Source organism: Ilyonectria robusta (assembly GCF_021365365.1).
Source record: "Ilyonectria robusta strain PMI_751 chromosome Unknown BGZ61scaffold_1, whole genome shotgun sequence".
Taxonomy (NCBI): Eukaryota; Fungi; Ascomycota; class Sordariomycetes; order Hypocreales; family Nectriaceae; genus Ilyonectria; species Ilyonectria robusta.
The window spans coordinates 2,456,612-2,484,584 of record NW_025764435.1 but is presented as its reverse complement, the minus strand read 5'-3'; the positions used below and the strand labels follow the sequence as shown (position 1 = coordinate 2,484,584).

The window sequence follows — 27,973 nt, the reverse complement described above, 5'->3', positions numbered from 1 at the left end:
ATGGCCGACATGGCTCCGCGGAACGAAAAGAGCCAATTGAAGCGCCCGCGCGTCAGTCTTCCGTCCCTTTCCCGTCCCCCGTTTCCCGTCCGCCAGCGCGCATGTCGCGGATGCGCACGCCGCAAACCAACCGTCTTAGCCGTTTCGCTGACTTGATATGCGTTCTACAGGCTTCGTTGCCCGAAGACGAAACAGAAACAAAGAAAGCCCGTTGGTCCGATCCCCAGTCGCCTGATTCCGCCAACAAAACCCCCGTTTCCAAAAAGCAGCAGCTCCCTTCCCCAGTCACGCATTTCACTGCCGAGGAGTCCAGCGAGCTCTACAAGGAGCCCACTGCTACTCCTCCTGGACGCCGAGCAGAGGAGGTCACTCCCAGGAAGAACGAGGAGACATTCTCCCAGGGCCAGGCCCTGTCATCACCACCTCAAGATACCCAGCCGCTCAGTCAGTTCGTCGACCGGCACCCTGCCATTTCCGAGGACATCGAGGATGAAGTACGCGAAGGTGTCTGGGGATACCTCGTCCCCCTAGATCCCAAGTATGGCGATAAGCCCATTGTGTTGAAGAAGCGAAGCTCCTGCGCAATGCCCGACCCGGTAGCTGATGCGGCCAAGACCGACCCTAAGCACACGAAGGGCAAGGCGACCTCGTCGAAGGAGGAAGAAGCTCCCGAGAAGAAGAAGGCCAAAGGCAGTACCTCTGGCGGCTATCTGATCGGGAGACATCCCGAGTGTGGTTAGTATTGCAATAGCCGTGCCTCCTGGGACGTCGAACTGATATCGTCGCAGATATTGTGGTCAACGACGGCATCGTTTCGAACCGACACTGCCTACTCTTCACCGAGAACAAGGGCAACGATACCGTGGCGATCGTGGAGGATCTGTCGAGTAACGGCACCTACGTCAACGAGGCCATCGTTGGACGCAACCAACGCAGGGAGCTGGAGGAGCAGGACGAGATTGCCGTCCATGGCAAGGCACGCTTCGTCTTCCGATACCCGAAAAGCCGACAGACCAGCGGCTTCAAGCAACAATACACGCTGTTGGAGAAACTCGGCAAGGGCCACTTCGCCGAAGTCTACCTCTGTGTGGAAAAGTCTACCGGCCAGCGATACGCTGTCAAGATCTTTACTAAGCACCCCGGCGTGGAGGATCGATCGAAGACGGAAGGTCTGCAGCAGGAGATTGGCGTGCTTATGGGCGTTAGCCACCCAAATGTCCTGTGCCTCAAGGATACGTTCAATGAACGTGATCGTGTCTACCTGGTTCTCGAGTTGGCCCCGGAAGGAGAGTTGTTCAACTTCATTGTCATGAAGCAGAAGCTCAGCGAAGATGAGACGCGCAAGTTGTTTCTCCAGCTGTTCCAGGGTATCAAGTACCTCGTAGGCCTCCCCAACTCCACGCCCTACCCCTATGAGGGTTGTATATGCCGAGGCTAACATTGATTGCGTCTAGCATGAGCGAAACATTGTTCACCGCGATATCAAGCCCGAGAATATTCTGCTGGTTGATAAGAACCTGAGTGTGAAACTGGCCGATTTTGGCCTGGCCAAGATAATAGGAGAGGAGTCATTCACAACCACTCTTTGCGGAACCCCGAGCTATGTCGCTCCCGAGATTCTTGCCGACTCTAAGCAACGCAAGTATACCAAGGCTGTCGACGTCTGGTCTCTCGGCGTGGTGCTTTACATCTGCCTCTGCGGCTTCCCTCCATTCTCTGACGAGCTATACTCCCGCGACTTCCCCTTCACACTCTCTCAGCAGATAAAGACTGGTCGATTTGACTACCCGTCTCCGTACTGGGACTCGGTTGGAGACCCAGCGCGTAAGATCCCAGTTCCCACTTCGACTTTGGGATTGTGCTAATGGAGAACAGTTGACCTTATCGACTCCATGTTGATTGTCGACGCCGACAAAAGGTTTACCATTGACCAATGTCTGGCGCACCCTTGGCTCAACCAATCGGCGCCGAGCGTCAGTGACAGCACTGGCGGTCTCGTCGGAGGTATCGCGGGACTTGAGGTCAACCGTCGTGCCCCAGCCCGTGAGCGGACGCTGCTGTCGTCCCTCAACTCGGTTCAAGTCATGGCACAAGTTGAGGTTGGTAAAGACAAGAACCCCGTCAAGGTGTTTACGAAGAATAAGGGGCGTGTGACAAATGTCGCCAAGGAGGCGGGACCTGCTCACCAACGGGGGGCGGCGGAGTTTATGGAGTTGGGTGGAAGAGGAGATCAAGAGCTCTTCGCAAACGACGACGCAAGCATTTATCCGACAACAGACGCGGCCAAGGCCAAAAAGGCTGCTGACAAGGCAAAGGGCCGGTGAGGATGAGATGGAGGTACTGGGGTAAAGAGCTTGAACCCCGGCGAGGGTCTATTGCTATGGATTTTCAGTTGTGTATTCGGGGTTATTGTCCGTTGTATTGGTGGACCTGGTTTTATAGACGGCGGATACAGGCCGCGTTACCTGGAAGGACATGTAAGGGTTATCGACTTGGACTATTTTTTACGAGGGCGTTGTCGGATCGGATCATTGCGGTGTCTCCCGCCCGCCGTGATGGCAGAAGGAGGTCGGCTGGCATTGCGAGGGTTCATCGGCGAGGATATTGCCCACCTAACCTTACCTACCTTACCTACTTACCTGATACTCACTCATTTCTCTAGAGTCCTCACCAGTCCTCACCAGTCGTCCTTGGCCGTTGCACGTGGGCGGGAAGACGAGGCGGCCCGAGAGTTCCTCCGCGTCACCGCTCTCGCTTAGCGCCCACACAATGGGGAGCGGCAGAAAAAATGGCGGGGTGCCACAATCTAAGCCCCACCAGAGGGCTATTCGGCCGCCGACCCTGCTCGGACGGGACGTTCACCCTCACATTATTCCGCAAGTCGACGTTGCAGCCCCTCCCCGACGTTCTCGAGATCGCTAGCCACGGACCCGACGAGCCCCGATTACCGTGACCGACCGAACGACGTCGATTTACCCTTGAGAGGCAAAAGGCATCATGGCCGCCCCCAAGCCTGCTGGCCAGCCCCAGCTGCTCTTCGTCGATGGATCCTTCGAGGACCTCGCCACCGAGATGGCCGACTACCTCAAGGCCGAGGACGCCAAGCAACTGTTGAGCCAGGACGCGAAGCCTTCGACTGAGGATGTCGTGGCCAAGCTGGTCGCCGCCTCCAACGCCCTAAACACCGTCTCCGAGAAGGAGTACACTGCTGCCTCCAACCTCATGATCCACCTGGTCCTGCAGTCCTCCGATCCCAAGAAGTACCTGCCCACGCTATGCAGCACCTTCGCCAAGCCTCTGGTCAACTCGCCCGTCCACGGCGCCGGCCTGTCTCTCAACGCCCTGACTACCGTCTTCAACCTGCTTGCGCCAACCGACCCCGTTCGCGCGCGCGTCTTCATGGAGATCCTCAAGTTCCTGCGGGCGCACGGCATGTACGAGAGCCTGCGACAGTACCTCGACAAGTTGCCTGAGTGGCTGGAGAGCTGGGCTACTGAGGTGGCCCTGCAGCGTCAGATCTACGAGGAGGTGGCCGAGGTGGCCCTGGAGGCCGGTGCGCAATCGTGAGTAGGACCCTCCCTAAGATGTGGCATTATGAGATGAGATGCCTTGTTGTCCTCCTCGACTCGCGGATTGGCTGGATCGCGGTGTCCATCGAATTTTTTCTTCTCCGAGTCGGGGAACAATGGGATCAGCGTTGTCGGATGTTGAGATTTTGGTATGCGGCTGAGTCATCATGCTAACGGCTGTACAGGCAAGGCTACGAGTATATCCTTAAGGCTCTGCGAACATTTGATGGCGATGAGAAGGATGAGGTCGCCTCCGAAGAGGCCCAGCGATTGTCCCTCCGTGCCGTCAAGATGGCTATTCTCTCCAGCACCTACTTCCTCTTCCAAGACCTGCGAGCCATTCCCAGCGTGCAGGCCCTCAGCGATTCTCACCCCGTCTACTCGCAACTCCTCGATATCTTTGCGGAGCAGGACCTTGAGGACTACAACGACTTCAACGAGGAGCACGAAGGTTGGGTCGAGGAGGAGAAGCTGGACCACGAGAAGCTCCACCGCAAGATGCGACTCCTCACCTTCGCCAGCCTTGCGGCCGCCACCCCCAGCCGCGAGATCGAGTATGCCAAGATCACCAAGGCCCTCCGGATTCCCCAGGAGGAGATTGAGATGTGGGCCATTGACGTGATTCGTGCCGGCCTCGTTGAGGGCAAGCTGTCGCAGCAGCGCAGCATGTTCCTCGTCCACAAGGTCACCTACCGAGTCTTCGGCCAGAAGCAGTACCAGGAGCTGGCCACCCGAGTCGACCACTGGCGATCAACGCTGCAGAGCGTGCTCGGAGTTTTGCAACAGGAACAGGCCAACGCCAAGGCGCAGAGGGAGCGTGAGCAGCAGGAGCTGGAGCGAAAGTTGAACAACACGGGCATGGGCGGCCCGGACAGGCGCCGCCAGCAGCGCGAGCGCACCGACAATGACGACTAAGTTACGAGACAAAAGAGAATGGCAAACTAGGGGGGGGGGTTTGGGAACGGGTACATTGATACCGCTCTGTGTTAATAACATGGGTTGGGGCAAAGAAATCTTGACGAAACGAGGGTTGCGAATGGCGTAGCCGGTTTTAGCATCTAGTTATTCCCCAACATCGAGACGGGGAGGGGAGAGTTGCAAAGTCACTCAATCTTCTCGGTAAATAGAATCAAAAGTGAACGCTAGTTGGCAAAGAAAGAATGATATGTGCGTGTGTGTACGTATGGGTTGAGAGTGTGTGCGGTAATCCGGAAGAGTACCTACCTAGGTAACGGAATGAATATGGTGCTGCAGACCGCTGTCCAAAGAAACAAACCCCCGACTCGAGGACGCTGATCTCTGGCGAGATGAAGTCTCCAGGGGGCTTGAAATTAATTACACATTGGCTTTTTTTTTTTTTTTTTTTTTTTTCGTTCTCCGTTTCGTTTTCCGCCTCTTCGAGTTACCCGGACTCTCATCGATCCAGTTATTCCAGCCCAGCGCAGTTCCCCCCCAGGCATTTCCCCTCCAGGCATTTCCCCCACTGCCCTGCCCCGCCAAAGTGGACGGACGATTCACAAGACGGGAAAAATTGATGACCACGCACCAACAAGAGTCCAAGACACCACCGCCACAACTCCTTGTTGCAGGTCTTGACTGTTCCCTTTCCCTTGTATTTTTCTCTCCAGCTCGTAAGGAGTCTTGTCCTGCACTCTGCGTGCCCTTCGTTTCCCCGCGCGCGCAAGCCTCTCCCGTGTTGCCTCGTCCTGTGCTGGAGCCCCCCGCGAACGAGGCCCGTCTTCTTTGTTCCACTTTTTCGAAAATTAAATAAAAAAACTCCCACCAAATCCTCAAACCCCACCTCGCACTCGCACTCGCTGGACTTCTTCATCAGTCGTCGGTTGCAACCATGTCGGACAAGCTCACGCGGTAGGTACAGCCCGACGACGGCTTTGTAAGGTGGAATAGCAGTCACTGACGCGAAGATCAACAGTATCGCTATCGTCAACAGCGACAAGGTCCGTCCAACGCGATCCCCTCCTTCGACCTTTGCCCCGCCATACATGCTGACCCCTCCTCCTCCTCTTAGTGTCGCCCCCGAAAATGTCGTCAAGAGTGCAAAAAGTCTTGCCCCGTTGTCCGCAGCGGAAAGCTCTGCATTGAGGTCGCCCCTACCGATCGCCTGGCCTTCATCTCCGAGTCGCTCTGCATTGGTTGTGGTATCTGCCCCAAGAAGTGCCCCTTCGAGGCCATCACCATCATCAACTTGCCCACCAACCTCGAGAGCCAGGTCACCCACCGTTATGGCCCCAACAGCTTCAAGCTGCATCGTCTGCCGATGCCCCGACCTGGCCAGGTCCTGGGTCTTGTCGGAACCAACGGTATTGGAAAGAGTACCGCCCTGAAGATCCTCAGCGGAAAGCTCAAGCCAAACCTGGGCCGACACACCAACCCTCCTGACTGGGAGGACGTCATCAAGCACTTCCGTGGTTCCGAGCTCCAGAGTATGTGATTGGCCCATCGTCGTTATACACTTGATCTAGTCTTGACTGACCCTCCGACAGACTATTTCACCAAGCTCCTGGAAGATGACCTCAAGGCTGTCGTCAAGCCTCAGTACGTGGACCAGATCCCCAAGGCTGTGCGCGGAACCAACAAGAGCGTCCGCTTCTTGCTTGAAGGCCGCGCCACCCTGGGCAACACCAAGCAGGTTTGCGATGTCCTCGAGCTTAACCACATCATGGACCGAGACGTCAACCTCCTCTCTGGTGGTGAGCTGCAGCGTTTTGCCATCGGAACCGTTTGTGTTCAGAAGGCCGACGTCTACATGTTCGACGAGCCTTCCTCCTACCTCGATGTCAAGCAGCGATTGAGTGCCGCCTCCATTATCCGCTCGCTTCTCCGCGACAACGACTACATCATCGTCGTCGAGCACGATCTGTCCGTCCTGGATTATCTCTCCGATTACATTTGCGTCTTGTACGGAAAGCCCGCCGTCTACGGTGTCGTCACCATGCCTTACTCCGTCCGTGAGGGTATCAACATTTTCCTCGATGGTCACATCCCCACTGAGAACTTGCGATTCCGTGACGAGTCCTTGACTTTCCGTATTGCCGAGACTGCCGATGAGTTTGCCATCGACAAGTCCCGCGCCTTCAGGTATCCCAAGATGGAGAAGACGCTTGGAAACTTTCATCTCAGCATCGATGCTGGCGACTTCACTGACTCTGAGATTATCGTCATGATGGGAGAGAACGGAACCGGAAAGACCACCTTCTGCCGAATGCTGGCTGGTGCCCTCAAGCCCGACTCCAAAGCTTCCGTTCCCGACATGAGGATCAGCATGAAGCCCCAGACCATCACCCCCAAGTTCGACGGCACTGTCCGCCAGCTCTTCTTCAAGAAGATCAAGCAAGCTTTCCTGTCGCCTCAGTTCCAGACCGACGTTGTCAAACCCCTGAAGCTCGAGGACTTCATTGACCAGGAAGTCAAGAACCTGTCCGGTGGTGAATTGCAGCGTGTAGCTATCGTCCTTGCCCTTGGTATCCCCGCCGACATTTACCTCATCGACGAGCCTTCCGCCTACCTTGACTCCGAGCAGCGTATCATTGCGTCGCGTGTTATCAAGCGATACATCATGCACTCCAAGAAGACGGCTTTCATCGTCGAGCACGATTTCATCATGGCTACCTACCTTGCGGACCGTGTCATTGTCTTCGACGGCAAGCCCGGTATCGACGCCCACGCCAATACCCCCGAGTCCCTCCTCACCGGCTGCAACGCCTTTTTGAAGAACCTTGATGTCACCTTCCGTCGCGACCCTACTAACTACCGACCTCGTATCAACAAGCAAGGCTCGCAGCTCGACCAGGAGCAGAAGATGAACGGCAACTACGTAAGCCAACCTTGCCACATAGCCCTGCTTCTTACAGTTTAACTAACATTGTACAGTTCTTCCTGGAGGAAAACGCCGATAATAGCTAAAGGCACTCATGGAGAAACCTTTCCTCCCCACATTGAGGCATGTCCTGGAGTTTGGGGCGTTCAAAATGGGAATTCGCAAAAGAAGCGCAGGTGCCGACATATTCGTGCTTTGGGAATAGAGGAGCACAGCGCCGGCGAGGATGACGATCTGGATGGATAACGACGGCGACGGCAGTAGTATCCCCTGTTGTCTGGTCCTACGAAGACCCGGTCCGCCGGAGGAGTTGGCGGTGGACGTTTATTGTTTTATTTTTGCGCGTGTTTTGAGTCGTTTGACCAGTCCAGGCGTTTTGTCCTCCCTTCTCTCAACCGTTGGGAGGACCATGCAGGGCCTGGAGAAGAGGGCAAGGGCGGAACCGGGCGTCTTCGTAGATTGAGGGACAACGGATTAAGAAGGATTACTGCCGTCTGCGCAGTTTCCCACCTCGCGGGAAACAACACCAGAAGCTACATGGCTGTCAGTTAGTTAACCACATGTCAATTTACAAACCATATCACTGGGTCGTCATAAAAATGGAAGCCAAGCGATTGCAGAGAACCTCGAGACCGAGAAAAATACGTTTATCTATCTATTACTAGAGATATCCCGCCCAAGAATCCCGCCACAACCGATTTTACTTACGAATCACATGCAAGAAAACCTAGGAGAGGAATGGGAACATACTGGCCAGGTTAAAAGGGTTTTGTAAGAAGCAATCCACCGTTGCGGCCCCGGATGGCCCAATGAAAAAAAAAAGAAGAAGCTGGATGCCTGTACTTGAGAGTCATCTCGCCCACCAGCCGTGTCGGGGAAGGTTGACGATGCCGTTACGTACGTACTGGGTGACCACGTAGGTTGCGGTTGCGTGCGAAACTCTCCTCCAAGTCAAAGGGGACAGACTTCACCTAGACCTAGTCCTCCTCAATCTCGCCTTCTTCACTTCCAGAGTGGACTTCCTTGGTGGCCGGCGCCGGCGCTGGCGGCGGGGTTTTCGCGCGGGGGGCCTCGCGCGGGGGAGTGCGCTCACGGGATTTGTCTCTTCTCAATCGCTGTGGCATGGTTAGCTGAACCATCCTTTACTAGTTCGTCAGATAGAGGAGTTCGTACCTTGGAGTCTCTCGAATCTCGGCGAGTATAGTCGTTTTCGTCATCAGGACGGCGTCGTCGAGAACCTGATGGGCGTTCATCTCCATAGGGGAGCTCCTCATACGAACCTCGGTCAATGCGGCGACGGTACAGCCTCTCCCGTTCATCCTCCCTGTCCCTCCGCTCGCGATCGTAATGGCTGTCATCTTCGCGGCGCGGGCGAGAAGGGCGGTCGAAATCGCGATCCCGGTCACGGTCCCGTTCGCGCTCGCGTTCCCGACGTGGCGGCGGCGACAGGCGACCACGGTCAGATCCCAACAGGCCTTCAGCCATGGTGGACTTGCGGTGGTTGCGCTCCCGCTCGGCGATGGCCTTGCGCCTGTCGGCCTCATACGCATCTGGCTCCGGGCTGCGACTACGTCGAGATCCACGTCCACCGCTACGATGAGATCGCTCACCTCTGGATCGGTCTCTCTCGCGGCGGTGCAGGTCCCGCTCACTGGACATGCGATCGCGTCTTCTGTAGCTTCGGTCCGCCTCCTCCTCCTTCTCCCGCAGCCGGCGGAGATACTTGTCAAAGGCACTTCGACGAGCATCCTCGGAAGTAATGGCCTGGAACTCGTCTGATTTCAGGATTCGAGGTCGTACCTTTTCATAAGTGTCACTCAGTGTGATGGGAGGCTCCATGCGCTTCATGTATGCTCGCAGGTCATCGACGGCTCTGCGTTGCTGGCGTTCCGACTGTCGGTCATCGGATTCTCGCTTAGAAGAACGCTTTTCGCGTAGCTATGCGGGATGCGTTAGCATGAGATTAGACCGAAACAAAGGGGAAACATACTCGGTCGAAGATGAGTTTAAGAATGTCACGATCAATGTTAGCAGTTCGTCGATCATCTTTCATGATAGATAGGAACTCCTCGAAATCGCTCGTCGGCGTAAGCTCAAACCGCTTGTCCTGTCGGGTTGTTAGTCTTGAAACAAACTTCGCTGAGGAGAATGGCAACTTACTTGAAGAACGTCGATGACCTCGTTCCTAGGTCCGCGAAGACCACGCTCTTCTTCGTCAACGACATCCCAGAAGAGTTCTTGAGGGGTGGAGCCGCCGAGGCCGGCCATGTTGGTATACCGCTCATCACTCTCCACCAGAGGGACAATCTGATTCCACTTCGTCCCGGCATTAATCTTGCCGTCTTGGCGATGTTCGCTCAGAAGGGCCTTGAAGCCATCTCGGGCCTTACGTTCCTTGCGGAACTTCTGGTTCTTCTCTTCCTGTCTGGTGTCGTTGAACTTACGCTCCAGGGCCTTCATATGGTTTTGGAACGCAGTCAAGATGTCAAACTTGGTGAGGGTCTGGTAACTTTCATCACTCTGGAAGGGCGGGGTGGATGAGATGATACCTTGCGCGTCAGACCAGCGCGTGTATGGTTCCAGATCGAGTTTCGGAAGGAGGTCAATCAGACCATCCATGGCATTCTTCCGGAGAGATGTCTGCTGCTCGGCGTGGGCTTTCTGGAGCCCGATAATGTACTCCTCGAAAAGCTGGCGGCGCTCGCTCTCACTGTTGGTGGAGCGGAAAATGGTTTCACCCTCCATCATGGGACGGGCGGTCTTCCAACGGGTGTAGTGAGTAATTTCGGGGTGCCTCTTGAGCATGGTTTCAAAGTCAGCACGAAGCTTGGTAAGTCTTTCTTTGGCGCGCTCCTTGTCCTGGATGACCATATCCTGGCCATACTTCTCGAAAGCGGCCCGTCGGTCCTTGGGATCCTTGATGGCACGGAACTGAGGATCACGGGCCGTTGCTCGAATAGTTTGTTCCCAAGTCCAATCTGGCTGAACACCGCTACGCTTGAGGAGTTTGGCGAAGGCGGCTTCGGCCTCTTCAGCGGTGGCATATTCGGGGTCATTGCTAGCGGGAACGAAAGCCTGGGCCTTGGGATCACTCCCATATGTCAGTTGACGAGACTCAGGATAAACGTCACGCTGATCACGGTGCTGGTCGTAAGAAGAGTTTCCATAACCACCGCCGTGGCCACCACCATGGCCGCCGCTGGGGCCGGAAGCGTACGGGGTGGTAGGAACGGGAGTGGCAGGTTCGCTGGTCGCGCCAAGCGCGCTCTTGTAGGCATCGGGCATCTCCCAAGAGCTCTGCTTCGTTTCAGTGTTATACCAGTATTTGCGACCTCCCTCAGCAGTATACTCCTTCCAGGGTTGGTTGGCGAGGGCGCGCTATGATGTGGGTTAGCAACAGTCGACCAGACGACGAGGCTCCCACATGGAGAACAGTGAAACCCACCTCTGCCGAAGACATCATATCCTCCGGTTTGGTCCATTGCGTCGCCTTGGTAGCGGGATTGTAGTAGTATGCTCGTCCGTCAGGAGTGTGGTGCTCTTGCCAAGCCGAGGCTGGCTGGCCGTAGGGCGAGGGAGCGCCGACGCCGTTCATCGTGGGGGTAGCGAGGGTCGCACGAGGAATTCGCGGTGGTCGTCTCTAGGGCTAGGCGGTTGCGACGCGTCCTGGACTGAGAGACTTCGCGGCGGGATCGTTGGAGATGCGGCGGAAGATGGCGATGGTGGTGATGGAGGGTCGCAATGCGTCGACGTTGGAGAGGGCGCATCCAGATTTGCGAGCAATCAACTTTTTGGTGCACGGGCCAAGCCCTGTCGCGACCGCGATTGGAGAGGAGTTGTATGTACATGTACTAATTATTCCCTTATTCCCTTATTCCCTTATTCCTTTATGCAACTAAGCGACCGGACCGACCACGTCTACACTCCAATACCAACCGCCATCCAGGGGAATCTCTACTTACAACTGGGCTTACACGGACGGCTGGCCCAAAATAATAATAAAGGAAAGCAAAGACGACGAGGGAAAGAAGAAATCCAAAAACTAAAGAAGCGAGACCTTGGCCAATCCCAATCTCGGATTTGTTCCTGGGGTTCAATGCAGCGGTAGAGCTGCTTCCCGCCTCACCTCACCATGTCGCAAGCCGATGCGACGTCTCCTCTGCCAGAGCACCTCGCCATGTTCGCTCCCAGCACGACCTTCGACTTTGCGGAGCAATCGCAGTTGACATATCTAATTCCTTCAGAATCAAATCTGAACCTGGAAGAGGCATTCAAGAATCTCGAACCGGGCAAGTCAATCTTCGACTCAATAGACCGTCGCGAGTCTCTCTTCTTTGGTTAGTCGGCACCGCCTCACCCAGCTCCTCGTTTATTCACACTCACCAAACAAAAATAGACGAGACCGTCGATGTCCTCCTAGTATTGAAAACGCCATGGACAGACGAGCAGACACTCCGGTCTCACCTTAGCAGACTTGTCGTCTCACTCGAGGCCCAGATCGTCAACAGCAATGCGCCTGGCCGTGACAGTCTGGCCGCTTCAGACACCATCTTCTCTGGCAATGTGGCCGACGTCGAGGACCCGTTTATTGTGGTAGATGAAGAGGAAGCCGCTGGAGATGACGATGAAGATGACGACGAAGAGGGCGAGGGCGAGGACGAAAGGGAGCCGACTGCCCAGAGCATGTACGCCGCGTGGAAACTGCCCGTCTTCCTCGCCCGTCCGCGCATCCGCCTCAACAGCCCGTCAGTCGTCTTCTCCGCATCTGCTAGTCTCAAGCCCGAGGTTTCGACAGAGCTCATCTCGCGCGGCAGCGGCTATCTCCAGAGTGGCGTGCCGTCGGGCTTCAACCTGCTCGAGTCCTTCGGCGGAGATGCCGCCCTCGAAGGCGTGAAACCTCGTCTTTCTGCGCTGCGGGTGTCCCGGGTTGCTCCCGTTACGCGACCGCAGGATCTCATGAACCACATCCGTGCGCTACAGCAGCTCGAACTCAAGATCTTCCCCGTTGTTCACACCCGGATACGCTTTTCCCGACCCAACACGGCGCCTTCTAGCGCGGCCGTCATTGCCCTCCTTGAGGTCGACTTCACGTCATACTTTGATTGTGAGGTCTCGCTTGACAAGATTGAAATGTCGATACCGGACAGCACCGTTGAGAGCCTAAACGACGACGCAGGCATGCAGCTGCCTCTGTCTTGCGTCTCCCACGACCACATCACCTTCCTCTACCACATTGCTCCCCATGAGCTGGACGTCACACCCAAGAACCCTACCAGGGACCTCGCCATCACAATTTCCGCCACCGCCCACGTCGTCCCGGGGTGTTGTACTCCCAGCTTGACCATGTCGTGGACTACCAACCTAGATTTCACCACCCCCGTCAACCCCGGCTTTACCCCGACCACCGGATCCGGTATCCAGCGATCCCACCGTCCATCCCAGCTTTCCATCACCGGCCTGGCAGTCCACCCCCTCAAATCCCCTTCCATCACGCGCCCCGATGCTTTGCCTGCTCTCGAGGCTGCTACTAATAACACGGACGCTGTCCTTCCAGAGCTCGGTATCACCATGACCTTCAGTGGTCCTTCCGACCCGGTCCATCCTGGCGACGTTTTCTCGTGGACCGTCTACGTCGTCAACCGCGCCACAGAGAACAACTCCCACCCTCCCCGCAAGCTCGCACTGGTCGCAGTGCCTAAACGTCGCCGAAATGAAGTACGAATGACCCGCCCTCCCTCGACCTCAGGTCGGCGGCGAGGCGAGAAGGAGATTGCCGATGCCGTCATGGATGACAACGTGCTGCATGCCATGCAAAAGAACTGCACTGTCGAGCCAGCCGAGGTTGTCTGCTTGAGCGCTGATACGCGAGTGGGACCCCTTGCGCCCGGTGCGTGTCATGTCGTCGAACTGCAGTTCTTGGCGCTTCAGGAGGGTATTGTCGGCATGGAGGCAATCAGAGTCGTTGATCTGGGATCGCAGGAGCACGTCGACATTAGAGAGCTGCCCACCATGATTGTGGAACCAGCAGCGGCATAGATACAAGCCAAGTTGCAAGGCATCGTTCGACTGTCTTAGTTGGAATGATTGCCATATCTTGAATGTCGTTATCCATACAGTAGTAATCCTACCGTGATCCCAACGCCGCCTTTTAATGCTATATCCCCGTACCTGTATCTTATACGCTTAATTTAAACACCATATAAATGTTCCGTCAAACAACTCATAACAGGTCATCCAGTTCATCATCCCATCCCAGTTTCTGGTAAATCGACATCGAATTTCCCACGGGCTCATCCAGCTTGGCCCCAATGCTGTTGAATTCCATTGCAACGGACTTGATGGGTGTTGATAGGATCCCTTCGTCCCTCGACAGTGTGAAGTCAATTTTCCTCTGCTCCTTCATCGCGGTACCCGACACAAGGAATCGCTCTTGCGGCATGGCCTTTCTCTCCATCAGGGGCGACGAGGGTGGTAGCCCAGGGCTATCGTCCCTAAGCCGATGAAGGAAACTTGATCCCTTTGTGGGTGTGCTGTCAATTCGATCCATGACAGGGGATGGGCTAAAGCGAAATGCGTCTCTACGGCTTCCTCGCAAGCCCGTTGAGGGAATCATTGATGGCATGCTTGAAGGAGGGATGACCTCTTCAGTGCTTATCAGTGGGACATCAGCTACTGATTCAGACTTTGCAGCAAATACATCCTTGAACCGATTATTCGCTGGTGTAGCCTTCACAATAGATGTGCCAAGCGAGCTTCGAGCCGGCCTTCTCACTTCTGCATTACATGTCAGTCGGGTGTACTGCATATCGCCACTTTGAGGGACTTACTCTTTGCTGAAAGGCCTGTCGATGTTCGACGCTCCGCTGCATCCATCAATTCCTTGCTAACGATTTCCCTATGAGGCTTTCTCAGAGCCGAGATGGCATCTTTCAGCTCGGCCTCGACAAGGGCCTTCTTGTTTGGTTTGGTGTCCCTTAGGTTGGACATGCTGGTGCTTCGAGAGAGGGGACCACTTCGCCTATTTAGTAGGTCCGGCTCGCCCTTTAGTACCCCTTTCGGCGCAGCTGGCTCACTTCCCTCCCGCTTAATTCCTGGTACAGAAGTGGATGTCGCAGAGCGCATGAGAGCAATCATGTTGCTGGGGCCTCTGGAAATGCTACGGCGATGATGCTGTTCTGTAGACAGCGCTCGCTGAAGGGTCCTGGGCTGCTGGCTGGGTCGCTTTGTGACAGCTCCAGGCTTCTGCTCACGTTTGCTGGAGGATCGTTTGAGGCTCCTCGATTTGGAAGGCTTCACAATGACTGGACCACCTAGTTTCCGGTTGATAGAGTCACACAGCTCTGGTAGTCGTGCTGAAAAACTATAATAATCAAGTCAGTGACTGGAGGTATCGGCAGAAAGACTGACTTACAAAGGCACGATTACGTCGATACAAAAGTCCTTGAGGGGCTCAGAAGACCCTTTTTGCTGAAGCTGGCCATCACCGGACTGGTGTGTAGCCTGGGAGTCCTCTAGCAAGAGTTGTTCATCGGAGACAGTTGATTGCCAAATAGTCAGGCGATCTGCATGAACGTCTATGAGGACGGGTAGGTTGTGCTTGTTTCGTTTCTTCGGGGGTGGTGCCATGCCTTCCTGAGACTCAAGGGCACCAGGCAGGGGGGGTAGTTGGCTGTCTTCCGCATCTTCAGCCGCCCTCAGAGGAGTCAATGCCAGGATCTCGAGAATCAAAATCATTTGGAGCTGGGTTTCGCGAGTCCGAAGCATCGAGGCCAGTGACTTGATCTGTTGGGTGGGAATGGTGGCTTCGTCATCATGCAGGTCGGGTTTGTTTGCCATCCACCACTTCTGAACGTGGTCCTCTTCGTAGGGATACATGCCGTCCTTGCCAAGCTTCATCTTCTTGGCTCGTCGCTTCTTCTTTCGCCCCTCGTCAGAGCTTTCAACAATCGCTTTCATCTTAGTTATGACATCAGGGACAGTATCGTGGTATTTCTTGTCGACTTGCACGGTCGTCAAAACAAGGCTCTTTAAGAATTCAATCAGATCGCCCATATCCAGGCTAGACTCAAGATCCAGGTGGAAGGCTGAACGAGCTCGAGACAGTGGCCCCTTAGCAAAGTACGCCAACGAACCCTAGATAATTAGCTAAATTGAACTGAGAGCTGGCATGAGTGAGAGACAAACCATAGATTTATACAAAGCCTCAAAGTACTGCGTTCTGATATTCTCAAAGATCGCCTCAGCCGTTTGTGGCGGGGCAGATTCTTCGGGGTTGTTAAATATCGAGATAGAAACTGGGGGAGCAACAACCTCCATCTTGCCAAGAGTATCGACATCGGGAAGGTCTTCTTGCTGGAGGAGGGGTGATGGTAGTTGTGATTCCACAGATTTGGGGACCAAGGCATTGTCGTCGGATTTGATAGGGTCCTCAAACGTGGAGATGGATTGAGACCTGGCCCTCTTGCGGACGAGAGACTGGATGGCCTCAATGGCAGCTCTCTTTACCTTGTGGTCTTTTTGCAACTGAGGTGTCGTCATCGCTGCGGACGCGGTTCGCCCTCGAGACTCTGGTCGGGCGGTAGATCGGAGACGTTCATGACAGGCCGCAGTCGCATGCTTCGCCAGCGAAGACAAGTCAATCCAAGACCCGAGACGACACGCGACGTAGAGTGCGTTGTCCTGTCTCTCGAGAGCATACACACTACGACTAGACTCGTATCTCGCAAGCAGGACAACGGGGACGGAACCCATGCGGCTTTCCAGGTCCAGGATTTTGATGTGAGATTCGAATAGGCGGCCGGGGGCGAGTTCGACATTGGAGGGATTGAAATCGATGCATGATAGCGGGAGCTGCTCGCGAGGGATGACCATCAATGGTTGAAGGACGCGGGGTGGGACGTGGAGGTTTGGAGGATGCGGCTATCAAAATCCCGAAGAGTGAGCAACGAACGTATATCAATCAGCATGGGCTGCACCGAACACCACCCACCTTGAGAGCAATGGACGGCTTTAGCAAATGACCCATGGCAACGGAGTCTGCCCTCTTCCTCTTGCGGCGGTCGGGCGAAGCAGGCCGCGTAGGCGTAGGTCCATCTTTGCGATTCAAGCTGCCCTCGGAACTCGGCGTCAAAATCCTCGTCTGCGGACGCGACGCGTCTGTGCCAGCGAAGGCGGGAGAGGACATGAGAACGGCGGGGTGCTCATTCAAGGCAAAGCATTATCCGAGATACTGGTGGCAGATGCAACAACGGCTAAAAAGTAGAAATATACGGACGGAATCACCAGGGGTTGAGGACTTGTTGTCATGGGGCAACGTGAGGGATCGCACGTCTGAAGTGGTTTGCTTGACAAGGGCGGCCAGACGCGTGAGCTGGCGTGCACGGTTCGAGGCCGTCCAGTGACGTACTGCGTCAAGACGAGTAATTTTTGGCGCGTCTTCACAGCGCGATCAGCGTGGTGCCCCACTATGACTTTTCGCCCTCTCATCTACGTGAAGATGGATGGTCACCAAGTTAACAACTTGCAAGTTTAAACTCTTTGGCCCAGTTTGGGTTTGCCTGCTTGACTTTCCTTATTTACTAGCCTACCTCTCTCACCGACCGAAAATGTTCGGGGCGGCATAGCGGAGGACCAGAGAGCTCTAGCGACTGTCTCGTGCTTCTGTGGCTGCAGCCGGTTGCCCTCATAAACCGCCAACCTGATGCGCAGGTCCGTCATCGTCACGATAGCGGGGTAGCTCGCATCACGCCCAACGCTCAACGAGGCCCTAGCACAGCTTGGGAAAGTGAGGGAAACCACTTGCCGGTCTCAACATGGCTGGCGGCTTGCATGTGTCTCTGGCTCTGCCTTCTCGAGCATTGCTTTGACCTCCCCGCCCGCCTGCACTTCTTACGAACCATCGATGCACCCCAACTGGGCTAACCCGCCTTTGACGCCCATGCTGTACAGCACACCAGCAAGGAAGCACCGGCGAGGAAGCAAGGGGACAAGCCATTGAAGGATTTTCAGGCACATGCCAGCCCTCTGGCCTCGAGCATCAGCACCGGCGGCTTTCAGCTGGTGGCATTATGCACCCACATGCCAACCAGTGACAGTGACGGGAGTATCAGTCTCGCGCGGTGGAAGAGCTGAGCGCCACCAACAAGCTGAGCTGCGCAGGGCGGGGGCGTTGTTGAGGACGTTGCAACCGTCAGCCTCGAACCATCTACCCTCAGCTGCTAACCGCTTTGTGACGCTGACCTTGGCTGGTGCAACTAGATGGGAAGTACGGGGATGTCATCCCGCATTAGGCCCAAGGCTGCATGGACGGGGTGGGTGGTACTCGAGAGACGTCAAGTCAATCGAGACAAGTACACTCGTGTACCTCCCATTTCCACCCCGCCTGTGCGTCGCCTGCGCTTTCGTCTTGGCAGCAAGCCATCTATCGTCAATCAACAATAGTATGCCACCCAAGAAGCCACCTCTGTTGGATCTGTTGGACCTGTTCGAGAAGCGGTTAAACATGTTTGCGTCAGTACTCCTGCAGCACAAAGAGCGCCTCCTGTTCCCCGTTATTCGGCAGCCCAGCCTCCACGTCCAATAAGATCCTTCGCCAACCTCATGTCAGTTAAAGGCCCAACAATCGCCGCTGGTCACCCGCATCGGAAGAACCCAATAGGTGCGGGGTGGAGTGGGGGCCGGAGGTTCCGGTCCCGGCCTCGGACTGGCCCGTCCTGATCTCCGCGCGCTGATGTGAGTGTGATGCAGTGTGTGCCACCTACTCTGTATGTAGTGCACAGGTGGTCCCCGGTGGCCACTGAGAAGGCCCGGGTACACCACCCGTCTACTTGGTTGCCATCCCCATTCGGGAACGTGAATGATGGGAATGGAATGCAATGTGGTAAATGCGGATCCCCTTTCGGCGGCCATCGACTTTGGGAAGACCACCCGAAACACCACGCGGTACCACTAATCTCACCCTACCTACCACGTCTGACTGGCCGTTCGTGGATGGGCTGTGCGCTTCTCGATCCACTACGACTGAAAATATGTAGCACATCTTACGCTTAACCATCCGAGTGACATCACGGCAATTTTACATCTCACCACAAGCTGCTTGCATCCCAACGTAGTTGTTAATTGGTATTTTGGTTCGCATAATTGGTGTTTATATCCACAGCTACCTCCATCATCCCCACTAGGGATAGCTATTTTAGCTCCCAGCCCGAAGCTGTCTCCGACTGCTCTCATACCAATATCCCCCTCGCCCCTCGCCCACCACTCAAAGTCCAACTAACCGAGCGTATAGACTGAGGATTCTGTTTCAGCTCCACTCCTGCCACGTAGCATCTCTTTGCTTCACAAATCGTTCAATGGTTCCTCGTGTATATGGCCCCTTTTCCCGTTCATGATCCCTTCCCGTGTCACCTTGCCCATCCTAAAGCGCCAAATAAGACCATCCATCCATTACATTAGGGTATGATTCGTTAGGTATTAGATAAAGAAAAACAATTTTTTGGCTCGCTCGTAGGACGACTTCCATTGTCGTTTTGAAGAAGCAAGAGAAGGAACTTTGGAGTTCGTTGATGTTGTACAATGTCCAAAAACGGCGGACAAGGATCGCTGTAGATGCAAGAATGTTGGTCCAGCCATGCAAACTGTGTCGAAGTAAAGATCGAAGCTCATTTCTCAACGTGATTGAAGCTTGACGGTGTCATGTTCATGAACTGAACCTGTTGATGACTTTGGCCAGGCGATGACTTCGCCGACCCCGATGGGTCGGACCAGTTGTACTCGGCATTGCCTCCAGAGTAGCCGAAGTAGTTGGGCCCCATGTGCGGGGTGTATGAAGGAGTCTGAGGCTGGCTGGAGCAACCGTTGGTAATGTAGTTCGGAACTTGGTTTGAAACGCCGGGGACCTCAAAGTCACTTGGAAAGCTGCCCAACCCCGGGGTAACAAGGGGTTCATCAGACACTGGCACATCGTAGGCAGAGTTAACTGTGAACATATGCTCAATGATACCGGGCGTCGTGGGTGGGGTCCGGAGGGTTGGGTCATGAACTGCAAGATCCAGAGAACCCTTTTCGTTAAGAGAGAGCGCACATGATGCGTTGACCTCGCACATCCCTTGCTGGTTCAAGACAACAGGAGTGTTGGGAGTGGGCGGTGCGATGGTCGGCGTTGCACCTGAGAAACTGGGAGGCCGGTTCAGCTGGATGAGTACCTCATGGCTCCGATCAAAGAATGGGCTTCGAGGGGTTCCAGACGGCTTGGAAATGCGGACGGTCCCTGTGGCAGAGGCAACGCGGCGCATTGAGCTGCCAACATCTGTCCTCCTTCCCATGTCTACCGCCGTCCTCGGGACGCCCGCCGAGTAGCTGCGAGATGCATTGATTGCAAGGTGTGGGGGTCGGCGGTTTCGCCGGGAGGCAATGTCCATGGATGGCGGTGACTTCAATGATCGCTGAGAACCACCATTGGCACCGGCGTGATTCTCATCAAACTCTTGTTCGCTGTATTGCGGGTAAGAGCCTTGGGCCGAAGCGGGTGACACTCCAGCGCTTCCAGGGAAGCACTGCTGCGAGTAGGAGGGGGTCAACTCGCAGTCATCGTTGGGCATAATCAACTGGGGGAATTGGTCAAAATCGGGGTATTGCAGGCCGGCGGATGGGATCTGTGGGTTTGGTTCGCCCAGGGAGAGAAACTCGCCTGTCGAATCCGAGATGAAGGCAGATTTCGAACCAATAACTTCCGGTTTCAATGAAAAGTACTCGACCCCAGCATTGCAAGAGTCGAAGGAGAGGGCGCGGTCAGGAGTAGCATGAAGAGACATGTCTGGGGACGAGCATGCATCTGATTGACTGGTCTCGCTGTCATGCTCAGGGGTCGCAAGATCGGCCGAAGGGCTCCCGTCCGTGTACTCGCTCTTGATGGATGGCCGGCGGGGGTCGGGGAAGGGTGCACTTGAAGCGACCCGATCGATGTAACGGTCGGTATCCAAATAGTGGCCAGTCTCAGCGACGGTCTTGTCTTTCTCGAGCTTTTGCTTGGCGGCATATTCACGAATGTTGTTTTCCTTCTTCTCCCGTGCGCGACGGTTTTGAAACCAGTTCTACCATCCAATCAGTCAATCATATACACACGGTAGTTATACTGGGATGAAATACATTAATGCGAGCATGATCAACTCTCATCGACTCCGCCAGCGCCTTCTTGGTGCTGCTGTTGGGCTTGTGGTTCTTTTGGAACTCCGCCTCCAGGACCTCGACCTCCTCTTTCGACAGACGAGGCTTGGTCTCAGTTGTTCGAGACATTTGCTGATGGTGAACCAGGTGGCTCTGTTGATTACTGTAGAGTTCCATGGACTCCGGAAGGTAGGCGGCGTAACTGGGTGGTTGCGCATATCCGGAGTAGGAGCCGGCGGCGCCATTGTAGGCCCATCCAGTCCATTGAGACTCGGGGTAGGATCCCATATTGTTTTTCATTGCGAGCTAATGCTCTGGGAGACAGTGAACGAGGCAGAGTAAAAGCCGTGATACAGAACTCTCGGCGTGTTTGGAGTTGGTTTGAGCCGGTGTTGTTGAAGTGATCGAGATTGGAGCCGAATGGTGGATTGGTCTCTTGGCAAAGGCAATCAACGGCTTTGGTAAGAGTCTGTCTGGTGTGGATGCTACAAGGACAAACGAATGGAAGTGTCTGATGTAGATGGTGGCAGATGGGGTTGTGGGATCGGGTCGTCTTTTGAACAATTGCAGGACGATTCGAGGCAGATGGAGGAAGCGAGAAGGGTGCGGCGGTTGTGAGACAGAGCTCACTCGGGTTCTGCCCTCCAAGGACGAGGTCGACAAGGAGTTCTTAAACGGGGAGGGAAAAACAGTATGGGGACAAGGTAGGAGGGGTGTGGGAGGGTAGAAGAAGGAAAGACATGTACGTAGTACGCAGCCTTGGGAGCACCGGCAGTCGTCTGCCCCGTCATGACAGTCTGCGAGATGGCGTGTGGGTTCACACCCGAGTGTGAACTGGGGTGACGGAGCAGCAATGAGACCCGCCCCTGGATCCCATCCGTAGCCTGCACGTAACCGGGGGAGGAGATCACATCGAGGGGCGTGGTACCCATGATAGCTCACAGAAGCAGTATCTCCAGGCCTGTGTGCCAGGCGTGCAGGGTACCCAAGACACAGCACAAGGCTCGCTCAACAGGTACCTGGCGCGACTTGGGACGAGGTCTCAACTGCTCAGCCTATCCCTGCCTCCGACCCTTGCCAGCCCTGGCCGCCCACCCACCCCCCCATGCCTTGACAGACCTGTACGAAGGTTTTCATTAGCTGGCCACCCCCCGGGGCGTCCAGGGGAAGCGGCCGGCAGGGGGGTTGCGCACCGAGCCGGCCTGTGCTGCCGTCGTGGCGGCGCCCTGGCCACCCACTCAGGACACTCCCTAGCTCCCTCGTTCGGAGGAGAGCCCAGCGCCACGGCCTGCCAGGACGGGGGCTGCCAACTCGGTGGGATTGGCGTCGTTTCCATCTTGTGCTGGCTCTCAAAGGGAGTGAGTGGCCCTGCGAGTGGCCCTGCGAGTGGCCCTGCGAGTGGCCCTGCGACTTCCTGCGAGTGCCCTGCGATGGGCCAAGTTTGGAGGGATGCCAGCGGAGGGGCGGCCTAGGATGTCGTACCTAGCTCGAGGGTTAATGCAGACGCGAGTTGGCCGGGCCAGGTTCCAGGGCTGTGGCAGCCCAGGACTCTACATCGTGGTCCTCGCCGTTCGCCGTGGTCATCGCTGCCCTGTCGCGGTCTAAGTCGCGTTGTGTCGCCTACGCCGCTCCCACGAGAGGGAGGGATGACGCGGAGAGTTGTCTGGTCACACAAACCAAAGCCATGACTGGGCCGCAGGGCAGCTGAGGCAGGGGTCACCACCGACGGCCTGACTGCAACTCAGAGGCGCCGAGGCTATGGGAACAAGGTGATGACCGAAGGAGAGGACAAAGACCCGGCATGCTGAGTCGTCACGGTACGGAATGGAGTCCGCAAGTTCGGTACGGTGGGATATGATGCAGTGTGTGCAGGTACATTGTGGGATGGAGGATGCGATTGGAAGAACTGTGGAAGGTCACCAGCACGTCCCAGCGCCTGCTATGCGCTGCAGCTCGCGTGCTTAGTAGCCCGACGCTTCATCGTGCTCGGTGGGTTCTTGCGCTGGGACCATTGTGCGCCATCTAGACCACTCGGCGGCTCTACGCGGAGAGGACTCCGGGTCCCCAGGCGGCGGGCAGGAGGCAGGCACGAGTCTAGCAAGAGCCTATCTCAGTGAGCGTCAAGCCAAGCAGTCGGCGAGAATGGAAAAAGCCCCTCCATCACAGGCTCAAAGCCGACCGGGACAGCCTTTCCACGGGCGGGAACCTACTACCTTCCCTAGGTTACTAGGCAACTTGACCTCAGCCCAAGACCTCTGCTCTTCCTAGGCGCCCACTCGCCACCTCACCACAACCACCGTTTATCCCAGCAGGCCTCATGACCATGTCCATGACCACCTCAGATCGATTCATTCCCGGAGCGTTACATCCCTTGCTTTTTCCCAATTCCCGCCGCCCCCAAGCGTCGTTCTGTGCGGCACCACACCACACCACACTGACCACCCGCTTCTTCTCAGTTCTCATCAGAGAGGGACCGCCGTAGTGCGGTTTAAGCTGGCTCCTGGGGCGCTGTTCTTTTGGATGGACTCTGGTCCGTGAGGACAGTTAGGGCCAGCCTGATGTGTACTACATCTGCACAGAGTACGGCACCGCGCATCCATCGTACATCCCACTCAGGCTAGCGGACTCTTGCAGAGCTTCACGGCCGAGCTCTCGACCACGAGTCCGGACGAGTACTCAGTCCAGACTGACTTGGCGATGCTCTGGCGCGAATCGTCCGACACATGGCCCCCTAGCAAGATGCTGCCCCTAGCGCACCGGGTGACGAGGTCAACTCCCCAGGAGTCCAGGACCCAGGACCCAGGAGCATTGGAGAGTCACTGTCCAGCCCCCTGGCCATTCAGCTGAGTGAAACTGTCGGCCGCCCGTCTCATCTACTTGACAGCCTGTGTAGCATTGAGGTCATGGTACAGCAGCCCTCCTCTCGCCCGCCAACGCACAGCAAGTTCCATCCATCGCCCAGACTGTCTCCAGCTCGAGTTTGTTGCCGTTTTCGGCAAGTGCAGCTCTTCCCCCACCTTGAGTGTTGTCGTTTCCGGTGACCCGCCCTGGCTGAAGTCAAGTGTGGTGGTCTGTTTCCCGAATCGTCGCTTAATCCATCTCGCTGATTCGCATGGTGCAGCGCACTCTTGACGCAGAAGCAAGCGATGGATGGTCAAGACCACAGGGGTCGCTCAGGTTGACTTTCGCCTGCCGAGTTCTAGATTACACTGTACGTCCCGGGTCTCAGCTTCATCCGCAAACATGAGCCCTGACGATATCGTCTTCTCAGGCTCAGGGACCTAGAGATACGTCCTTGTTATCCCCAGGTGGCACCGCAGGCGCGCAATTTGCGGCCGGGCCCGCAGCATGCCAACACCGTCCATCCAATCATCTGCTCCAGCGGCTTCCATCACCTTGGGCCGACCCCGAGCGCTTCCGAATGGATGCTCCTTGTTGGGTTGGGAGAGCCCTGCGCCAAACAGCACCTCATAGGCCTGCCAGAGCCGCATGATATGTAGGATGGCAGAGTGCTTCCGAGCCTATCCCTGTTCTGTGTGCATCTCTCATCCTGTAAGACCCTCATCATGCAGAGTAAGGCCTTTGTTGGGCTGGCGTTGTGTACCCCATCCAACCAAAGTGAGCCACCGTGACACGGCTTCAGGGCAATTTCATGAGCTCTCTTCAGTTCCGACATGCAGTGAACCAGAGCGCCGCGTTACTAGAACTCAGAGAGTGGTCGCTGTCTCAAGCCTCATCCACTACATCGCGCAGTCCGTCGCTTCGATACCGATCGTGGCACGCTCGTCAGAACGCCAGCGCCGATACCCGGGCCAGTGTGGAGGGGCTACACAAAAACACCAGCAAGCTCCCGAGCCCGCTATGACCCTATCATGATGCCGAATGTGAAAGGTAGGCGTCACTGGCGCTATACTCTTGACGGCTGTCACAGCCGCTCTGTTGTCACTGAAGTCATTGCTCGGGTCCGAACCGGCACCATGGTCACCATGCTCCTCTTTCCCAAGATGATCCTGTGTAGAGGGTTACACTGAGTTGGCGCCGAGGGTGCATGCTTATATTTAGGGCGGCAAGCGTAAATTCCCAAGATTCCGCCAGCTAGGAGATAGAACTCCGGCGGGCTCTGCTTGCTGAGGCAACAGGTTGATGCATACACGTCATTTTCAATCCTGCCCACAGATTCATTTCATGGGATTCTTGACCTCCGTATGGATTTCAGATTCTCGGTCTTGCGGGAGGCGCTGCGTGGGTCAATGAAGCGCAGGAACAGGCCGCCTCAACCCGCCTTCTTTTCGAACAGCGAATTCTGATACGGGGCCGCTCTGTTCATCAACGTCCACGATCCACACAACCTGTGGTGGGCCTGCAACGGGGCGGCGCCCACATCTCAGGTACCGAGTGGGGTAGAGACACGGCGAACTCACGGAGCGCCCGAGGAAAGAACGGTCTCGACTCCCAGCGCGACCCTCATGAGGGGAGAATTACGCATGTTCGCCTGTGGCGGCATCCGAATGGGAACATATTTCTGTTTCCAGTTTTCATGGCCCAACACCCCGCATTGAATGGCTGAATGAAAGCTAGTATTTGCATCCTGCGTGTTGTTTTTGGACCACCCGGCGTTTTGAATGCCTATCATGGACGACATTGCTTATCCATCCTATTCAGGGGCTGATCGCCTTAAGATGTGCATTATACTGTGGAGGCGCTGCCCGGAGATTTGTGCTCCCGCCGGGTGGGTTCGAAAAGAATCTCTTGGCACGGACAAGGAACTACTTGGTCTTGAAGTTCACCGTGTAACGACTCCGATCTACACCGGTAATCTTCGGTACCAATAGGCAGGATTGGAGTTCCATCTCGATGGTGATCGGCAGTACTAGAACTGGAGAGGCGGGCGTCCAGAAGGTCGGAGCCACTCTCGACAGCTTGTGTGCTGGATTTTACCCTGACAGGTCTCTCGGGTACATTTGTTCCGGGGAAGATGGCGGGGAAGATCTTGCCGATCCCCTCGGTCACCGCGTGAAGCTGCGGCTCCAGACCACCGGTGTGGAAACAAACCGCGGCACCTATCGAAACCGAACGCGGACGCTGTGTACCTGAGGCCTCAACCCAGCAAGGCCCGGTTGGGAAACTCGATGAGTAGGATCGGGCGAAACGCCCACTCGTATTGAGGGAGCTGAGCTGGTGACCGGTGATTATCCCAATCAAGCGACGAGATGGGCTGTGACGCTCCTCAGCTTTTGGGCGCGTCACCCACCGCTCCGCCGGCAACCCCTGCCTACGACAAGTCACCGCATGTGCAGATGCAGAAATCTGTGGCCATGAGCGGGTCTATCAATCGTCTGTCGTCTACAATGGCCAGTGGTGCACCCATCGCCTTCGCCTGGGTACTGTACTGCCGAAAAAGCTTGAGTTTCAAGGGTTAAGAGGCCCTTGATTCTCCGTTCTCGGCTAGGTGCGTTAGCTTGGGAAGATTGGATCTCGCCCTCCGAAATACAGTATACAGTACTTCCGCAAGCTCATGGATCATCATAGGGTGGCAGAGCGGAATCAAACAGCAATGGCGATGACGAGTCACACTCTGGGTAGTGCAATCGTTGTCGTCCACCCTTCAAGGCAAGATCCGTTTTGGCGCAAACCCAATGACTGGGATTGGAGCCGGGGTCAGCGGGGTGTCAACCAACTGGCTGCCTCCATTAGCGACGAGTGCAGGGGGGTATTTAGATGCTTGGCGCACATCATGTATTCGATTGGCCAGCCGGGGAGAGCTTCAAGTATGATTAGCGCCGGATGAGGAATAGCGATGGCTTTCAATCTGCCTTTGCAATTGAGGATGCCCCGATGCAGCGACGCGCGGAACCATGGCCTCGAGGCATTCTCCCCGCACCAGCAGAACGAGCACCATGGCAGGCAATGGTCCAAGGGTCGAAATGCTCAGATCCATGGTTACCCGCAGCACTAGGAACGGCTCCCCTGTCTTAACGCACTACGTGCTATGTATGGGCGGCAGATCAGTGGCTCGGGGACGAATCAACCGTATTTTTGGTGGCGGCCTAATCGGGGACGTTGTGGGATTCGGGGACCTGCTAGTTACCGCAGCGCTGGAAAAGGACTGGGTCATGGGGACTTGCGCCATCGTTCGACACCCGGGTCAGTGGAGATTCCTCGTCAATGGGGACCAGTAGGAGCAGGCCTGGACGCGTACTCCCAGGGCCAAGGCTTTGAGGCTGGCTGGAGGCTGGCTGGAGGATGGCTTGACCTGTCTCTGGCGCACCTGTGCCTCCCAACGCAGCCAAGCGACTGACTTGGGTGTTGGCGACGGGGCCTCACAATTGTCAATTGGGCATGATCCTAACCAAGCATCCCTCGTTGAGCAGGCTAGAGAGCCATCTCAACCGCTTCTGGATCCAGACTCAGCCCAGAGGAGAGCTTGACAAACTCAGTCTGGCGGCTCGGACAAACGACACCTGTGCTTTCTCCGACGGACATCTCCCGGGCGGGATCCGCGCGGCATCTACCGGCTCGTCCAGGCTTCAGCACCTGCTTGCTTATCAACAAAACAAAACAAGCGAGCAGCGTCGGTCGGAGGTGGGACAGGTGGGACACAGGGCTAGATGCTCTACGAGGGTCGGGCATGCCGTTGGAAACGCGAGGTAGATGACCACTACCGGTGCGGAGGATCGGTCAACTGGGTTTCTGTCTGTTGCACACGTTTTCCAGCCCTGCCATGCTCTCAGCTCAAGGCTCTCGGCGACTCTAGACCTATTCCGGAGAGGCCTAGCGGCGGCCCCCCGGCTGGAGTCGGTGGATTGAGAGTACAGATGGGTACGGAGGGCTGAGTACCCGGCCTGTCTTTGGCCCCAACAAGGATGTGGCGTAGACGGGGCAGCCAAGTGGTCAAGGCGTGGCCCGAAAAAGGCTTAAAGGAGACGACAAGGAGGTGCCTCGTTCTCAACTCGTCAAGCAAGGGCCAAAGGCGGATCCATCTCACACGTGGCCGTCCAGCCCCGAGCGCTGGTGCTAAGACTAAGACCCTCCGGGATGCTGGCCCGCGCGGTGTGGAGGAGACCTTGCTATGTAGGTACGGCTGGGGGGCACAGCTCGGGGGCACAACTCGGGAACGAGGTTCTGGACGCTCTCGCAACAGAGGCCTGGATCGCGAAGAAGCATTGGCGTTGCATATCTCGCAAAGCTGAACGGGCCTGGAACCCTTTCGCGGCCAGGACCCAAGGCAAGACCCAGGACCAGACCCTGAGGTCGGCTGAGGACTCTGCCCATGACCAGATCCAGAACCCAACTCTGCATGCCTCCGTGACCAGAATCCCGGCGGGTGGCACGGAGTACGGAGCACGGAGTACGGATACGGACTTTGATATCAAAGACGTTGCGGCCTTGAGAACCCGCCCAG

General features: G+C 56.1%; 9 protein-coding genes across 9 annotated transcripts; 6 read left to right on the top strand and 3 right to left on the bottom strand.

Moving 5' to 3' along the window:
• Nucleotides 1–2,324, top strand: BGZ61DRAFT_337732 (kinase-like domain-containing protein; the record flags this gene model as incomplete). The annotated part of the gene is made up of 5 exons (XM_046239069.1): nt 1–51; nt 171–735; nt 789–1,381; nt 1,455–1,824; nt 1,876–2,324. The coding sequence occupies 5 exons, from the start codon at nt 1–3 to the stop codon at nt 2,322–2,324; spliced, it is 2,028 nt and encodes a 675-aa protein (XP_046112326.1).
• Nucleotides 2,325–2,997: 673 nt separating this feature from the next.
• BGZ61DRAFT_339280 (eukaryotic translation initiation factor 3 subunit M) lies at nt 2,998–4,484 on the top strand (the record flags this gene model as incomplete). The annotated part of the gene is made up of 2 exons (XM_046239215.1): nt 2,998–3,563; nt 3,755–4,484. 2 exons carry the CDS (start codon nt 2,998–3,000, stop codon nt 4,482–4,484), a joined length of 1,296 nt encoding a protein of 431 aa, XP_046112325.1.
• Nucleotides 4,485–6,139: 1,655 nt separating this feature from the next.
• On the top strand, nt 6,140–7,915 carry BGZ61DRAFT_17558 (P-loop containing nucleoside triphosphate hydrolase protein). The gene has a single exon (XM_046237630.1). It carries the CDS (start codon nt 6,250–6,252, stop codon nt 7,444–7,446), a length of 1,197 nt encoding a protein of 398 aa, XP_046112324.1. The 5' UTR covers nt 6,140–6,249; the 3' UTR covers nt 7,447–7,915.
• A 114-nt stretch (nt 7,916–8,029) lies between these two features.
• On the bottom strand, nt 8,030–11,195 carry BGZ61DRAFT_378244 (uncharacterized protein). The gene is made up of 5 exons (XM_046242586.1): nt 10,853–11,195; nt 9,568–10,785; nt 9,398–9,514; nt 8,581–9,345; nt 8,030–8,522 (listed from the first exon to the last, which is right to left on the bottom strand). Exons 1-5 carry the CDS (start codon nt 11,000–11,002, stop codon nt 8,385–8,387), a joined length of 2,388 nt encoding a protein of 795 aa, XP_046112323.1. The 5' UTR covers nt 11,003–11,195; the 3' UTR covers nt 8,030–8,384.
• Nucleotides 11,196–11,584: 389 nt separating this feature from the next.
• Nucleotides 11,585–13,443, top strand: BGZ61DRAFT_488815 (TRAPP trafficking subunit Trs65-domain-containing protein; the record flags this gene model as incomplete). The annotated part of the gene is made up of 2 exons (XM_046250149.1): nt 11,585–11,744; nt 11,804–13,443. 2 exons carry the CDS (start codon nt 11,585–11,587, stop codon nt 13,441–13,443), a joined length of 1,800 nt encoding a protein of 599 aa, XP_046112322.1.
• Nucleotides 13,444–13,535: 92 nt separating this feature from the next.
• Nucleotides 13,536–16,775, bottom strand: BGZ61DRAFT_17535 (DNA replication regulator SLD3-domain-containing protein). The gene is made up of 5 exons (XM_046237629.1): nt 16,397–16,775; nt 15,592–16,326; nt 14,819–15,540; nt 14,235–14,767; nt 13,536–14,181 (listed from the first exon to the last, which is right to left on the bottom strand). Exons 1-5 carry the CDS (start codon nt 16,589–16,591, stop codon nt 13,628–13,630), a joined length of 2,739 nt encoding a protein of 912 aa, XP_046112321.1. The 5' UTR covers nt 16,592–16,775; the 3' UTR covers nt 13,536–13,627.
• Nucleotides 16,776–17,271: 496 nt separating this feature from the next.
• Nucleotides 17,272–18,068, top strand: BGZ61DRAFT_17510 (uncharacterized protein). The gene has a single exon (XM_046237627.1). The coding sequence runs from the start codon at nt 17,420–17,422 to the stop codon at nt 17,987–17,989; it is 570 nt and encodes a 189-aa protein (XP_046112320.1). The 5' UTR covers nt 17,272–17,419; the 3' UTR covers nt 17,990–18,068.
• Nucleotides 18,069–18,761: 693 nt separating this feature from the next.
• BGZ61DRAFT_17508 (uncharacterized protein) lies at nt 18,762–20,981 on the bottom strand. The gene is made up of 2 exons (XM_046237626.1): nt 20,554–20,981; nt 18,762–20,498 (listed from the first exon to the last, which is right to left on the bottom strand). The coding sequence occupies exons 1-2, from the start codon at nt 20,869–20,871 to the stop codon at nt 19,068–19,070; spliced, it is 1,749 nt and encodes a 582-aa protein (XP_046112319.1). The 5' UTR covers nt 20,872–20,981; the 3' UTR covers nt 18,762–19,067.
• A 4,800-nt stretch (nt 20,982–25,781) lies between these two features.
• Nucleotides 25,782–26,448, top strand: BGZ61DRAFT_512094 (uncharacterized protein; the record flags this gene model as incomplete). Its single annotated transcript, XM_046252139.1, has 2 exons — nt 25,782–25,952; nt 26,072–26,448. 2 exons carry the CDS (start codon nt 25,782–25,784, stop codon nt 26,357–26,359), a joined length of 459 nt encoding a protein of 152 aa, XP_046112318.1. The 3' UTR covers nt 26,360–26,448.
• Between the last annotated feature and the right edge of the window lie 1,525 nt (nt 26,449–27,973).